The 16,500-nt window shown below is 45.9% G+C and overlaps 1 protein-coding gene across 2 annotated transcripts in view; it reads right to left on the reverse strand.

Annotated features, from left to right (window-relative positions):
- LOC116947045 (neuropilin-2-like) overlaps positions 1-16,500 on the reverse strand; it is a 76,048-nt gene that overhangs the window by 17,628 nt on the left and 41,920 nt on the right. For both annotated transcript variants that reach the window (XM_032962425.2, XM_076070100.1), the window contains exons 8-10: positions 10,148-10,292; positions 3,540-3,709; positions 2,824-3,033 (exon numbers count right to left, since the gene is read on the reverse strand). In XM_032962425.2, coding sequence (XP_032818316.2) covers positions 2,824-3,033; positions 3,540-3,709; positions 10,148-10,292 — 525 coding nt within the window. The remainder of the gene's footprint in view (positions 1-2,823; positions 3,034-3,539; positions 3,710-10,147; positions 10,293-16,500) is intronic.

The following is a 16,500-nucleotide window of genomic DNA, read 5'->3' on the forward strand; positions in this document are numbered from 1 at the left end:
TAGGTGTAATGACGTACCAAACTATATTGATTATTGAGCGAAGAATATAGATAGAATCGCCCATGCAATATTCCGTATACACTGCGTATGGTATATGTAATGAGTTTGTATGGCACCTGCAACCACTAGAGGTCGCCTAAATTCAATCAAATCGTGAGACTGAATAGAAGGAATTATTACACCTCGAATAGAGAAGTCAGCTTCGGCTTGGACGGTGGTGAACTGATGGCTCTAAGCCTAACTTGGCTAATGAGCAATGTTGAACAACGTTTGGCAATATATCTCAGCATTCTCATGAGCGTGAAAACAGAACACCAGATTTATGCTTGAGAGTTACAACACAATATGCTTGTTACATGAATATTTTTAAAAGTCACAGCGTGTATATTTTGCTTATAATTGGACGTACCGTATATCGTAAGCATTTACATTTAGCAATTGCAGTAGGGTACGTTAGTTTCCAAATTGACTATATAAAATGCACAAACTATCCTCGATTTTATGGATTTCAGCGCAAATTATTTAACCAGGTGAAAGCCTATAGACATTAATTCCATTTTGCAAGGATGATATGGCAATTTACGAGTTACAAATGATTAGGTATTGATGAATCTTTACAAATTAATTATTGGTCAATTTTAAAGGTTAAATAATTGGCCGTAACGCTGGCGTGCAATGCAGATAGATGAATGCTACCACGGGGGCTTTAACGTTTCACTTAACAAGACGGAATGCTTCGGTAATTACCTCCAAAAATCATTAGAGGGCTGAGGGATTAAAACTACCAAGCGATTGCACTTGCTTGATAAGCTGTGCAGCGGTCTCATTCTTTATCATCATCATTATCAGCTGTGCTCTATCCACTGTTGGATGACGGGCTCCCCCTGCAATCTCCATCTCGCATTGTCTTGTGATATCACTTAATCAGCAAATAAATACAGCACATGCAATGTTCAAAGTATACGCATTGAATAGCGTGTGCCAAAATGGATTGTTCACGGCATATGCAAATTATACTCTTATATAAGTGCACAACTTTATCTCTCTGTGATGAACGCTGCACTTTCCGTCGTTTTCATGCAGGGGGTGCTGCAAACCTCCACGCACCCCCTGCATGAATAACGGAATCGATCTGCAGACGGCGGTCTTCTCGCACGGCCAGCAGCTCTATGTCGCCTTATCTCGATCCCGCAATCCCAAACAGGTGAAAGTCCGCATCGAACCGAACCCCCCCAAGCAAGGCCATCTACTTAACGACGAGAGAAAATTCACACGAAATGTCTTTTTCAATGAAGTCTTCCAGATGTAAAATTATATAAGCTTTTAATGAAGAAATACAATTATCTAATTCAAAACATAATACAATTTAAAAAATGTTTCATTTTAAAACTTCAAAACAGAGCATCGGCTGCTTGCGTGAATACGTTGTTCGTGCGCAATTTCTTTGTGATTTTCCTGACCGAAGGCCGTAAATGGTTGTGAGGGACGCCACAGGCGCCCCCGAACAAACCCTAGTTACTAATATAATGAGCCAAGAATGTGTGTCCCGCGCGTGACGCCACTCCACATGAGGCCCACCCCCCTCATTAATATTCATGAGTGGGTGGTTTTTACACGAACGCAAAGTAAGGTCGAGCTCAATTAAATAATTTATTACGCAAAGTCGCTTCAAATATGTTTCTTTATAGAAAGTGATGGTAAAAAATAAATATACGCAGCACAGTGCCACATCCGTGCGTGATGTCACTGCAAAAGATGCCCCCCCCCCCTTCATTAATATTCATGCCCGCGTGGAAATTTACACTGACGCACAAGAAGGTCGCGCACTCCACATGCCGCACCCCTCCATAATAACCATGAGGGGGTGACGTCACTCCACATGCCGCACCACTCCCCAATAACCATTATCGGGTGACGTCACTCCACATGGGGCAACCCCCCCCCCCTCATTAATAATCATGAGCTAAACAATTTTTCTATTGAATATTTCAGATTTACTGCAAAATACACTCTTCCTTGGATGGGCAAAAAAGCTAGTAAAGCAAATAACGCCTCGAAGCTAAGCAAGTAATTGAGATAGAGTGAACAACATAGAGAGATGACAGACAATATAAACTAAACTAAAAACTAATCTATTTTAATTGTACCAGGTACAGTAAGGCCCACTGAGCTATATAGATATTTTTCAGAAGCGATCTGGCCACAAATTGATAGCTCAATGAAGTGACTTATTACATGGAAAGTTAAAGCAGCCAAATACTGAAAAAGCATATTGACTTGAAATGTGGAGGAAAAAACTGGACGATCCAGAGAATAATCCACATGACCATGGGGAAAACATGCAAAATCCAAATATACAGGCGTCAGAGTTGGGATGAAATCCATGACCGCCTGTATACCAGGCAAGGTAGTTAACATCTCGCCACCGTGGCCCCCCTTAACCCAGACAGTATAAAATAAACACGGGGGGCGACTTACGTAGCTATACATGTGGCATAATTCCAATTACACCTTAAGAAACAACAACAGAAACACGTCACTTTCGTCCTCGTGACATGCACGTCCCCATCCTTTATGCACAGCATCTTGGAGATGCAGTTGCATTTGACACGTCAGATGAATCCAAATTGTAGTGCATTCTACAGGAACAGGCTTGGCCTGTCCCACAGCCCGCGAGTTTGACCCTGCGCAGACATCGTTCCATCTCCCATAAAGACCTCTGGCTCCAAGCACGAGGCCTTATGTTTGCACCCCGTCTACCATGTCCCAGGCAAGTATCGCCCACCGGCCCTGGGGGGGAGGGGGGGGGAAGGGGGGGCTCACCTTGTAGATTCCGTCCGATGTGCGAGAGCGAGTCCATGTCACGCCGTCCATGCTATGCGCCAGGCGGAACCGCCGCACAAAGGCCTTGGTGTCCTGGGGGCCGTGGCCATGGCTCGCGATGCCAACAGGTGACGAGTGGTGCCCCACAAGGACCCCCTTGGCCCCCTGCAGCATGACCCCCGTCACCGTGCGTGGCTGTCCCAGGTCCACCTTGAAGAGTGGGAGCATTATTTATTATTGTTGTTATTATTCTTTTTATTAAAAAAGGAAATGGCAGCCTTTTCAAAACATTCAAGCGTTATCCCAGGTGGGTGTAATTCAATTGTATGTTGGCTTCATAATGTGAGACGAATTGTCCGTTTGAAGCTCTCACAGAAAAGAGCATCGCCCTCCATGTTTAAAAAAATACCCTACATAAGCAGACTGCATAAAACTACTCCTAAGATCCTCTCAAGTGAACTTATTTTTTATTAACCACGTGGTGGGTGTAGGTGGTAAGCGGTGGATGCAGTTGTTGAACAGTCAAGCAGTGGGTGTAGGTGGTGACCAGTGGGTGTAGGTGGTGAGCAGTGGGAGTGGGTGATGAGCGGTGGGTGGGGGTGGTGGGTGGAAGCGGTGGGAGCCATTGGTGAGCAGTGGATGATGGTTGGTGAGTGCAGCAGCATTGTGCAACAGGGTTGGCCCTGTCTGGTGGAGGGTGAAATTGGAGCATGGACCTGCAGCCACTGCCCGTGCGCGTTGGGATTCGCCGGCGCCCAACCATAGCGCCCCCCCAGTAGGCGAGCGCTGGCTGCGCCCCAGCGCATGTCCAGGCTGGAGGAGGCCGTGAGCTGCCTGTCTGGGATCAGCCCTGACGTGAGCCCCAGCAACTCCGAGCATGGCCCGTCTGTCGTGGGGATGGACGGACGTTAGGTTCAGAGGTTAAGCTGTTTTCCGTCAAAATTATGGCGGCTTGCCAACCAACACTTTCAGGTCCAACGCGTCTGTGCCCTTCTTCAAGAAAAAGTGTAAAATCCACCGCTGCCATGACGCCCAATGACGTCTCTTTTAAGAAGCCGTGATCAGGAGTGCTGCTATGCGTAGACCTTTGCAATTATTTGAAACAATTAATCGATAAGTTTATCACCTTGTCTCATTTTAGACTGCATTGTGATTACAATGGAAAGATTAAATTATTGATAACTGCAATGTACCCAACAAATTTGAAATGTAAAAAAGATGCACTTTTAAATTTAAAGACTCGATCATTCTGGTTCATAAACGTTTCAATCGGTCAGTGATGCAAATTATTAAAGCGTTCGTCAGACGTCCAGCCTCAGCATGTATACGGTCCTAAAACACAAACAGGGGGATCCTGCCTCTCTTCCTCCCATCACGGACACGGGGACACGACGGGGCCCATCCTTCTCCAGGCCTGGCCTAGCCAAACCCGCGGCAGAATGCCAGCCACCAGCCGTAATTATTAGATCTGCTCCCCTGTTTTCAGTGATAATAGCATTACACTTCGTAACAATCGCTCGTCCTAACACAATCAAGGATTCTAAAATCATTTAATTGTGTCCTCGTGATTCCTGCTTAAACAAGCTTTTTGATAACGGGTGACATCTCCGGCTATAAATCTCCACGTGACAGCAGATGAGGGTGGTCGGGAGTTGGGTATCTCGCCAAGCCCCCGGGCCAGTGAGACAAAATCGTCTCGCACGCGCGGGGGCTCCCGCACAGGCTCTGCGCAAATTCGGCTTCAACGCAAATGAAATGTGACAGATCACAAACTTCAGTTTGTTCGGCTGTCCTATTTTTTTTCCCCTCTAAGTGCAGTATAAAATTACTTGAGAGATGATCAAAGTGCCCTATTATGTTGTACAAAATAAGGGCCAATCACGTGTAATAATTTATCCGCGTGCAAATCACATTGATGTAAACCGAGAGCCTTAATGTATTTCACTTCATATAAAAGCAGCACGGTAATCCTATAAAGAAGCATTCCGCATGTAACCTATTTCCCAATTCTGCTACACAGGCGTCATCTTGGCAGCAAGCCGTTCACCCTAATTAATCAATTTTATTGTTGTAAATGTGCAATTAAATAGAGCATCTCATTTAGAATGTGCTCTAGGTGATGGCATGTGTCCCACCAGTAACTGTGCACAGATACACACACACCCTATGCAGCAGTTACACACCCCGCAGTATACACACACTGCTTTGACATCACCTGTCAAACGTGAGCCCTTCCCTTCGCAAATAACATGCCTCATCCAAAAACTAATTACTCGAGCTTAAGTATGGCACGGGTGGCCGGGTACAAGCATGGATGTTAGCCCATGAAGCCAGCGGGTTCACAGAGCAAACACCGATGTTGTTTGACGCAGCCGATTTCTCTGAGACACCAGGTTCAATCTTTGTTACGTGTTACGTGATGGAAAAGGTACAATGCTAATGGTTCGTTGAACTTATACATTAAATAACAGGTTAATTCAAACTAGCAGCGCTTTTTTTATTTACTGCAACTAACAGAGAGACATGGACATTTCAGGAGACTGGCCATTTTCAAGCTTGCAAAAGAGCACTTCAATATTTTACCAATTCCTGGCACATAGACCATATGTACAGTGGTACCTCGGAGATCGAACGCCCCAGAACTCGGAACAATTCGGTGATCGAACAAAATTTTCGACCATTTTTTGCCCCGGACATCGAACAAAAATTCGGAGGTCGAACAACTGGAAAGAATCGGTTTGGGCCGAGACGCGTAGCCAGGGCGACCGAGACAAAGGCGAATGACCCAGTTTACGCACAGCTCTCGCCCAGTGTAGACCCGCAAAACATCGTTCCGTTAACTTTTTCGTTAATTTCATTTATTTTAGTGTTTTTTTGTGTCTATCCGTACACAATGGCTCCTAAAAAGATTAGTAGCAGTGATAAGCTAAAAAGGAAGGTTTTCGAGAACCACGATAGAGCTAAGAAAAGAGATAATTGAAAAGGCAGAAAGAGGTGTCCGCGTGACCGACATCTACAAAGAGTACGGTATACCGAAATCGACAATCTGCACGATTTTGAAAAATAAAGAAGCCATTAAAGAAGCTAATGTAGCAAAAGGAGTGTCATCTCTATCTAAACAAAGAAGTAAGACCATCGAGGAAGTTGAGAAATTGTTATTAATTTGGATAAACGAAAAACAGTTGGCGGGTGATAGCGTTTCAGAGGCCATTATATGTGAAAAAGCGAAGCAAATACATTCAGACCTCATTAAAAACACCCCAGGAACAAGTGATGATGCAGATTCTAGTGGCATTTTTAAGGCTAGCCGAGGCTGGTTTTATATATTTAAAAAGAGATGTGGCATTAATAGTGTTGTAAGGCATGGGAAGGCTACCAGTTCAGACCAAGCAGCTGCTGAGAAATATGTTGGGGAATTTAAACGCTTCGTTGACGTGAACGGCTTTATTCCTCAACAAGTTTTCAACTGCGACGAAACTGGGCTCTTTTGGAAGAAAATGCCAAGGAGGACTTACATCACCCAGGAAGAGAAGGCCTTGCCTGGGCATAAGCCTATGAAAGATAGGCTAACTCTGTTGCTGTGTGGGAATGCAAGCGGGGACTTTAAGGTGAAGCCCCTACTTGTTTACCATTCTGAAAACCCCAGGGTTTTCAAGAAGAACAACGTGATAAAGGACAAGTTACGCGTGATGTGGAGGGCCAACAATAAAGCCTGGGTAACTAGGCAGTTCTTCATTGAGTGGGTACATAAAGAGTTTGGGCCTAGTGTGAGAAAATACCTCCAGGAGAAACAGTTGCCACTGAAGGCCCTCCTCGTCATGGACAATGCACCTGCTCACCCTCCCGGCTTGGAGGAAGAGTTGTCAGGGCAGTTTTCCTTTATCACTGTAAAGTTCCTGCCCCCCAATACGACTCCTCTCATCCAGCAACATGGACCAACAAGGAATTTCCAACTTTAAAAAACTCTACACGAAAGCCCTTTTTCAAAGGTGTTTTGAGGTCACCTCTGATACACAGTTAACATTTAGAGAGTTCTGGAAGAACCACTTTAACATTTTCCACGCTATAAATCTCATTGACAAAGCCTGGGTGGAATTGTCTTCCAGGACAATGAACTCTGCCTGGAGGAAGTTTTGGCCAGACTGTGTAGCAGAGAGGGACTTTGAAGGCTTTGAACCTGAGCCTGAGCCTGAGCCTGTGGTCGAGAACATTGTTTATTTAGGCAAGTCCATGGGCTTGGAAGTTGATGATAAAGATGTTGAGGAGTTGGTGAAGGACCATGACACAGCACTGACGAGAAAGGAACTCCAACACCTTCACGATGAGCAGCAACAGATAGCAAAAGAGGACATGTCTTCAGAGGAGGAGGAGGAGGGAAAGGATCCTGCCCCTAGTTCACTGATAAAGGAAATGATGGCAAAATGGGCTTAGTTACACAATTTTGTAGAAAAATATCATCCAGATAAGGCAGTAGCCAGCAGAGCAGGCGATTTTTATAATGATAATGCATTGAGTAATTTCAGAAACATCTTAAAACAGAGGCAGAAACAATCCTCTCTTGATAAGTTTTTAGTAAAAAGGCCCTCAAGTGAATCACAGTTAGTGCTAGAAAAAAGGCAAAGAGAATAAAGAACCCCAGAAGGGCAGTTACCCAACGTATTTATGGAGGGGGACTCTGCTTCCAAGCAACACTGACACCTCCTCCTCTACTCACCACCTTCCACTCAAGCCATCCACTCTCCTTACTACAGGTAAAGTGAAGTTCAATGTTCATTCATTCTATTAATTATAACTGTGTTTCTTGTATGCTTTTATGTACTGTACTGTATTTTAATATTGTAAACTTTGTGTAAAAATTGCCCATAATAGGAGCATCCTTTGATGGGGAACCAATTAATGCTATTTCCATTCATTCTCATGGGGAAAATTGATAAGGTGTTCGAACAATTCGGTATTCGAACACGGTTTTGGAACGAATTAAGTTCGATCTCCGATGTACCACTGTATATACTTCTGTATTTATCAGTTGCAAAAAAACATGGTCTCCGGGTGGGTTTAAGCACGAACTTAGTTGTGCATTATAGTGCATGCACACACCCCAAACTGCCAGGCCCACACCACCCACCCCCACATCCCCCAAAAAAGAAAAAATCCCTCGTCTGCAAATTCTGCGTTTGCACTTAATTCGGTCGGGCTCAGCGGTTTGAGTACAAACAGCAGAAGCTTTAGCCGCGCCCGACTGCCCATATCTGGCTACCGCAAAACCCCATGTGTGTGTCAGTGGATCGACTCCCCGCCATTCCACCCCTCCGCCGGCAACTAATCACAATTTAATTGAAAACGGGACGGGCAATCAGAGGAGGCTGGCTAGCCCAGTGGCCAAGCGTGCTCACCACCCAGCCGGGATGGAGTCAACAGTTCAATTTATGCAGTGCTTCTCTGATGCCACTGACAGGTGTTTTATTTATTTTTATGTTTTACCGAAAGCCTGCCATCTGCTATACAGCATCAGTTCATCACGATGTGCAAATCTTCACGGGCCAGATAAAATATTGTGGTGAAACGGTTTGCCTGATCCAGCTCCCTAGTGTGTTTTTGTTTCGGTTCCTGAAGAACCTCCCGGCACGTAAAGCAAAACGTCGGACACCATGCCGAAACTGCATACACCTTAACAATACGATATGCCCGATTGCTGTTGAGTGATGAGATCTTCCTACACGTATGCAGGAGCGATGCGATCAGCATGAGTGCAGGTGGGAAATGAATTGTGGCGTCACGGAGCCGTGAGGGATGGTGAAGATTTGGGGAGTGGCCTTCATCCAGCAGTGGATAAGCCATAGCTGATGATGACAATGGCGATGACATTCATGAGTGAACTGGGCCCAATAATTATGAGTAGTCACGCACGAAGACCTTAAATGACGGAGGAGCAGTGGCGCAATGCTTGGCGCGCTGCGGTAATGAACACCAGTGACCAGTGATATCTGAACCGGTCCTTGCAGACAAAGTATGGTTAAACAACTCCCGTGGCTGCGATAGCCTTCATCCCAGCCAGAGTAATGTAATGGGATAACCTTAATCCAAGAATGGATTTACAAAGGGCTGTAAAAAAAGAAAAAAAATCCAATAAAAAACATACCCTTAAATTACAACAAATTAGCCTTAAACAGTCCTTTGCCTGTACGAATTATCTGGGGTGTCCCTAGCAAGGGGGGTATTCCATCTCAATAGACTCCCATTTAATTATAAGCTAATTGGTTAATTGAAAGACTGAGTGAGCGACACGCTACATGGGTAAGCTCTGGCTGAGCACGGCATTTCACGGGCTCGTGGAGGTGTGAATAGATGAGCAGGCTAGGCGAGGAACATTGATTCAACCTCCCGCCGCGTTGGCACACGCGTGCAATTGCAGTCGACAGGTTTGGGGATTGCAATGCGCAGGCACCACGTTCCAGCGCTGGCTTCTGTCTCGCCAGCTCTCCCCTGCCTTCTCACCACGCTCATCAGGTATTGAGGCCACAAAGTAAAACCTGCTAACCACCTGCAATTATTATAATTCGACAAACCACCCACTTCTGATAACCACTATGATCACCAACCAATATTACGCTTTTTTCAATCTCCAAATCGGCGTGATTATACCCGATCTCATCGGATCTCAGAAGCTTCGCAGCTGTTTAGCCTGGTTAGTGTTTCAATGGGAGACTGCATGGGTATTATGAGGCTTGGGCTTTGAAGTTTCTTGGAGATGACGGCACAGCAATTCATTATTTAACCTGTGCAGGGCTTTGTAACCCCATCGTATGCGTGATTGATTTTCTTCCCACATACCAAACCACTCGTTAACCAAATTAGCGAAAACATCCCAATGAGGATGCTTATTAAAAAAGAGTTTTGAGCTCAGTAAGGATGTTCTGGGGAGCGCAGTGGTTAAAGCACTGAGCTACAAACCAGGTGACTCAAGTTCGATCCTGGGCAATGGGTAACGTCAGTGGCGAGTCATATCTGAATGGTGTGGTGGGTTACCGACATTCACTGAACGGTGTGATAAAGCATGGTTAAACAAACTCCCGTGACTGACACAGTGTAGGGACACCCATCCAGCAATAAAACAATAAGACAGATATATTATTTTAAATTATAATTTTACATGCAAGTACATTAACTTACAAAATGTCAACGCATGTTATCGTGAGGATAGGAAATTTGTCTCAGGAGTCGATTTCGCGGAACAACTTTGATGGAGGTGACAAGCGTGCATGCTGCGGCAGGCAAAAACATGACCGGGACCGCGGCGGGGAGCAGTGGCGCTTTGTAGGCTCACCTGTGACCTGGCAGCCGTAGAGCTCAAGGCGGAGTGCTATGCCCCCCACCCACCGCAGGGGCTTGATGCGCACGTAGCGTGCGATCACCACCTCCGCCAGGCGGTTCAGCACCACCGAGTTCGCATCCTGGTTGCCCACAAACTCCTGCGCCGACGCACGCAAGCACGCACGCATTCACTTTAAGCACACATGCAAATACACGCACTGAAATGCATTACTACGTAACATGTGCAAACGTACGCACGTGCATAAGCACAGAGATATTCAGGCAAAGGTGCGTGTTTGTGTACGATAGCTACAGTGAGGGAAAAACGTATTTGATCCCCTGCTGATTTTGTACGTTTGCCCACTGACAAACAAATGATCTATAATTTTAATGGTAGGTTTATTTGAACAGTGAGAGACAGAATAATAACGAGAAAAACCAGAAAAACGCATGTCAAAAATGTTATAAATTGAATTGCATTTTAATGAGGGAAATAAGTATTTGACCCCCTCTCAATCAGAAAGATTTCTGGCTCTCAGGTGTCTTTTATACAGGTAACGAGCTGAGATTAGAAGCACACTCTTAAAGGGAGTGCTCCAAATCTCAGCTTGTTATCTGTATAAAAGACACCTGTCCACAGAAGCAAGCAATCAATCAGATTCCAAACTCTCCACCATGGCCAAGACCAAAGAGCTCTCCAAGGATGTCAGGGACAAGATTGTAGACCTACAGTAGGCTGGAATGGGCTACAAGACCATTGTCAAGCAGCTTGGTGAGAAGGTGACAACAGTTGGTGCAAATATTCGCAAATGGAAGAAACACAAAAGAACTGTCAATCTCCCCCGGCCTGGGGCTCCATGCAAGATCTCACCTCGTGGAGATGCAATGATCATGAGAACAGTGAGGAATCAGCCCAGAACTACACGGGAGGATATTGTCAATGATCTCAAGGCAGCTGGGACCATAGTCACCAAGAAAACAATTGGTAACACACTACGCCGTGAAGGACTGAAATCCTGCAGTGCCCGTAAGGTCCCCCTACTCAAGAAAGCACATATACATGCCCGTCTGAAGTTTGCCAATGAACATCTGAATGATTCAGGGGACAACTGGGTGAAAGTGTTGTGGTCAGATGAGACCAAAATGGAGCTCTTTGGCATCAACTCAACTCGCCGTGTTTGGAGGAAAAGGAATGCTGCCTATGACCCCAAGAACACCATCCCCACCGTCAAACATGGAGGTGGAAACATTATGCTTTGGGGTGTTTTTCTGCTAAGGGGACAGGACAACTTCACCACATCAAAGGGACAATGGACGGGGCCATGTACCGTCAAATCTTGGGTGAGAACCTCCTTCCCTCAGCCAGGACATTGAAAATGGGTCGTGGATGGGTATTCCAGCATGACAATGACCCAAAACACACGGCCAAGGCAACAAAGGAGTGGCTCAAGAAGAAGCACATTAAAGTCCTGGAGTGGCCTAGCTAGTCTCCAGACCTTAATCCCATAGAAAAGCTGTGGAGGGAGCTGAAGGTTCGAGTTGCCAAACGTCAGTCTTGAAACCTTAATGACTTGGAGAAGATCTGCAAAGAGGAGTGGGACAAAATCCCTCCTGAGATGTGTGCAAACCTGGTGGCCAACTACAAGAAACGTCTGACCTCTGTGATTGCCAACAAGGGTTTTGCCACCAAGTACTAAGTCATGTTTTGCAGAAAGGTCAAATACTTATTTCCTTCATTAAAATGCAAATCAATTTATAACATTTTTGACATGCCTTATTCTGCATTGTTTTGTTGTTATTCTGTATCTCACTGTTCAAATAAACCTACAATTAAAATTATAGACTGATCATTTCTTTGTCAGTGGGCAAACGTACAAGCTCAGCAGGGAATCAAATACGTTTTTCCCTCACTGTTCAACAACAGCCGCAAATTTACAATAGCTACAACAACAGCCGTTGTTCACCGCTAAGTGACGGCGACATCACCACGGCAGTTGTGCGAGGCTAGGTGCACGTTGAGGATGTCATGTGGAGTGTGGAAGGCTCGTTGGACAGGAGGTCACGGGACAGAACCAGGTATTATGTATATGTTGACCGCCTGACTGAGAAGATGTGTGCACACACATGTGCATAAAAAGAGCATGCAAACGTATGGTTTCTAATTTTTGTTCTGTACAATTTCTACATATCACATGTGTACATACATTGATTAGATCACCCCAAATATAATGCGAGATATGATTTTTGCGTAAAATTTGCGTAAATCCTAAATGACCGGTTCTCAGACGCACAATTTGACGTGTGCTTTTTGAGTGCAAGAGTCAATTTGAGCCGGTGAATTGTTTCGTGCCTCCTGAGTAATATGTTACGTGAGTTACACGTGCCACGCTATGCATTTAAGAATGATAATCCATCACTTATTCTCCTCTCCTGGCCACCCAGTCTGGAACTCCCTTCGCCCAGCAATCCTTGCTCGGTGAATCCCTGCCCCTATCTCGAGTCCAGGCTCAAGAACTTCTTCTCTTTCCTCCGCCTATGATATACTGTCTCCCCCCTATAAAATAAATAGCCCATGACTTCTATACGGTATCTTTAGATGCAGTCGCATTTATATGCTATATAAATGCAAATTGTGGTGGTGTTGTTGCTGCTGCTGTGTTAACACGTGGTATTAGGGTTATCCTTTAGAACAGGGGTCCCCAACCGGTCCTCAGCCTGTTAGGAACCGGGCCGCACAGCAGGAGGTGAGGGGTGAGTCCGCGCGTGACCCGCCCATTATTTTATTGACCACTTCCGTCCGCGCTTCTATCCCGCACTGCGCACTTGTCTCAGTCACAGTTTTGGAAAGCCCACAAGCTAACCCCTAGTAGCCAAAATGAGTAAAAAACAAACGTCGCTGGAGAGCTTCTTTGAAAAGGGGGAAAGACCCAATGATGAACCCCCCCCCCGGTCCGTGAAACAATTGTCTTCCACGAAACCGGTCCCTGGTGCCAAAAAGGTTGGGGACCGCTGCTTTAGAATGAATGATATAGATCATGTAAAAGCTAAGCTCAAAGTACAATTATAACTGCTGTATTCATCCAGGTTTTGAACCTAGAGCACCGGGATTCTAACCGTATGAAACGACCAACAAATATATTTTGTGCACAATGACTTGTGATTTTCATTGCAGATTACACGCCAGTGCCTTTAATAAATACCGATTGAGGTCAGCAAGGCACACAAAGAAGTGTGGCCAGCACCATGCCTCGCTGACTATGTCTCCCCAGATCTTGTCTGGATACACCGCACCAAGTAATTATTTCAGGCTGAGTCAACCTAGGCAAGGCCCAGAACCACTTTAGATACCACCGGCCACTGATTTATTCGTGGGCAAGTATTGAATCGAGATTGTCGCTGGGTTTGAACAATGGTGCGCGAACTAACGCGTTACCATCTTTCCCTAGACCAAACACAATTCCCCCCCTTGAGACTACATGGAATGTTGGGGCAAGTTCTGTTGGCGGGCACAAAATGAAGGCAGGAACAGCACACCACAGGGAGGTGTGGACTGCACCACGCCCAGCCATGTATCCCCAAAGCTCATATTTACACACAGCACCAGGTACTCATTTAAGACCGAGTCGATCTATGGGAGAGGCCCAGGACGGGTTTGGACATCACTCGCCACTTATGTTTGCACACGCACGCAAGCACACATTATCCGGGCAACTGAGCCCAGGTCGACAGGCTCGTGGCTCCAGTGCACAAACCACTGCGCTGCTGCTTCCCCACACACTTGTACTTTCTTACAGACGCGTTTATCCACATGCACACCTTCCAAAAATCCACATAAAAGGAGAATATGACCACATTATAGACAAAGCGTGTGTCCGCCGGCATTCGATATGTCAGATGCAGTGGTCCCCCTTCTTTGTCGCTCGGTGCCAGTGTGTGCTTGCGTGCGTGTGTGCGCACACACGTGCGTGTGCGCGTGCAAATCCCGGACATACACAGCAATGGCACTTTCAATCTTGACTTAAAGCTTTCGTGACTGCAGGAATTCATATTCTCGGGTCTTTCGGTAAAGTCACGTCGATTGGATCAAAGAAAATAACAAAAGTAACAAAAAAAAGTACGACGTTTCGATCGCAACACAAGCAATCGTCATCAAGAGAAAAAAAAGTGATGACGATTGCTTGTGTTGCGATCAAAACGTCGTAGTTTTTTTGGTTACTTTTGTTATTTTCTTTGATCCTATCTACGTGACTTTACTGAAAGAACCAAGAAAATCAGAATCAGAATCAGAAAGGGTTTTATTCGCCATGTAAGTTCACACCGACACGGAATTTACTTTGGCAGGATGGTGCATACATTCAACATATAGGAATCTAAAATCTTAAATAAGTTTTAAACAAGTCTTACTATAATAAGGGTTAAAAGTCTAACACTAAGGGGCTGAAGTATATAAAATTAAATAAATATCGAATATAAAATAGCTTTAAGATATAATTTAAAAATACAAATAGGGAAACATAGTTAATATCAGCAACGTGTCGTTATGTAGATCAAATGTTGAAAACAGTGTTAGCCCTTGGCCTTGTTTAACAGGCCAGCAGCAGATGGGAAGAAACTGTTTTTATGGCGTGAGGTTTTGGTCCTGATGGACCGAAGCCTTCTGCCGGAGGGGAGTAGCTGAAACAGAGAGTGTCCAGGGTGGGAGAAATCGGCCATAATCTTCCTCGCTCGCCTCATAGACCTTGTCGTGTGCAGGTCCTCGAGGGTCGGTAGATTGCAGGCAATTACCTTCTCAGCAGTGTGGATGATACGCTGCAGTCTGCTCTTGTCCTTGGCAGTGGCAGCAGCGTACCAGACGGTTATGGAGGAGGTGAGGATGGATTCAATGATCGCTGTATAGAATTGCACCATCATTGTCTTTGGCAGGTTGAATTTCTTCAGCTGCCGTAGAAAGTACATCCTCTGTTGAGCTTTCTTGGTGAGGGAGCTGATGTTCAATTCCCACTTGAGGTCCCGGGAGAGAATAGTGCCCAGGAAGCGGAAGGACTCTACAATTTTTACTGGGGAGTCTAACAGGGTGATGGGGGTGAGTGGTGCTGTATTCTTCCTGAAGTCCACAACCATCTCAACTGTCTTTAGAGCATTTAGCTCTAAGTTGTTCTGGCTACACCAGGTCACCAGATTGTCAGCTTCCCACCTATAGTCAGACTCATCCCCACCAGAGATCAGCCCAATGAGGGTGGTGTCATCCGCAAACTTCAATAGTTTGACGGACAGATGATTGGAGGTGCAGCTGTTGGTATACAGGGAGAAGAGCAGAGGGGAAAGGACGCAGCCCTGAGGAGTTCCGGTGCTGATGGACCTGGAGCCAGAGACTTGTGTTCCCAGCTTAACGCACTGCTTCCTGTCAGACAGGAAGTCTGTGATCCATTTACAGGTGGTGTATGGCACGTTCAGCTGGAAGAGCTTGTCCTGAAGCAGGGCAGGGATGATGGTGTTGAAGGCAGAGCTGAAGTCCACAAACAGGATCCTGGCGTAGGATGCTGGGGCGTCCAGATGCTGTAGGGTGAAGTGGAGGGCCATGTTAACTGCATCGTCCACAGACCTGTTGGCTCTGTAGGCAAACTGAAGGGGGTCCAGGAGAGGGTCTGTGATGGCTTTGAGGTGTGCCAGGACCAGGCGCTCAAAAGACTTCATTACCACAGATGTAAGGGCGACCGGTCTGTAATCATTTAGTCCTGTTGGCCTTAGCTTTTTGGGCACAGGGATGATGGTGGAGGACTTGAGACAGGCTGGTACATGGCATGTCTCCAGGGAGGTGTTAAAGATGTTGGTGAACACCGGAGACAGCTGGTCAGCGCAGTGCCTGAGGGTGGCTGGAGAGACAGAGTCCGGCCCGGCTGCTTTGCGTGGATTCTGCCTCTTGAAAAGTCTATTAACTTCTCCCTCCTGAAAGGAGATAGTCGTCTCTGTAGTATTGGTGGGGGATGGGGCCTCTTGGGTTGGAAGGGGTGGTTCAGGACAGTCCAATTGTCTTTCAAATCTACAGTAGAACTCGTTCAGGTCGTTGGCTAGGCGCGAGTCGTTAGTAGTGTGGGGGGCTCTGGGTTTGTAGTTGGTGATCTGCCTGAGCCCTCTCCAGACAGAAGCAGCGTCGTTTGTAGAGAACTGGTGTTTTAGTCTCTCTGAGTACAGTCGTTTAGCCTCTCTCACCGCTTTGCTAAACCTGTTCTTCGACTCCTTGAATCTGTCTCTATCTCCACTCCTAAACGCTTCCTCCTTCTCCAACCTCAACCTTCTGAGCTTTGCTGAGAACCAGGGCTTATTGTTGTTAAAGTTCACCCTGGTACGTGTTGGGATACAGCAGTC

Source organism: Petromyzon marinus, chromosome 2 (genome assembly GCF_048934315.1).
Source record: "Petromyzon marinus isolate PM22_M1 ecotype Great Lakes invasive population chromosome 2, UKy_Petmar_22M1.pri1.0, whole genome shotgun sequence".
Classification (NCBI taxonomy): domain Eukaryota; kingdom Metazoa; phylum Chordata; class Hyperoartia; order Petromyzontiformes; family Petromyzontidae; genus Petromyzon; species Petromyzon marinus.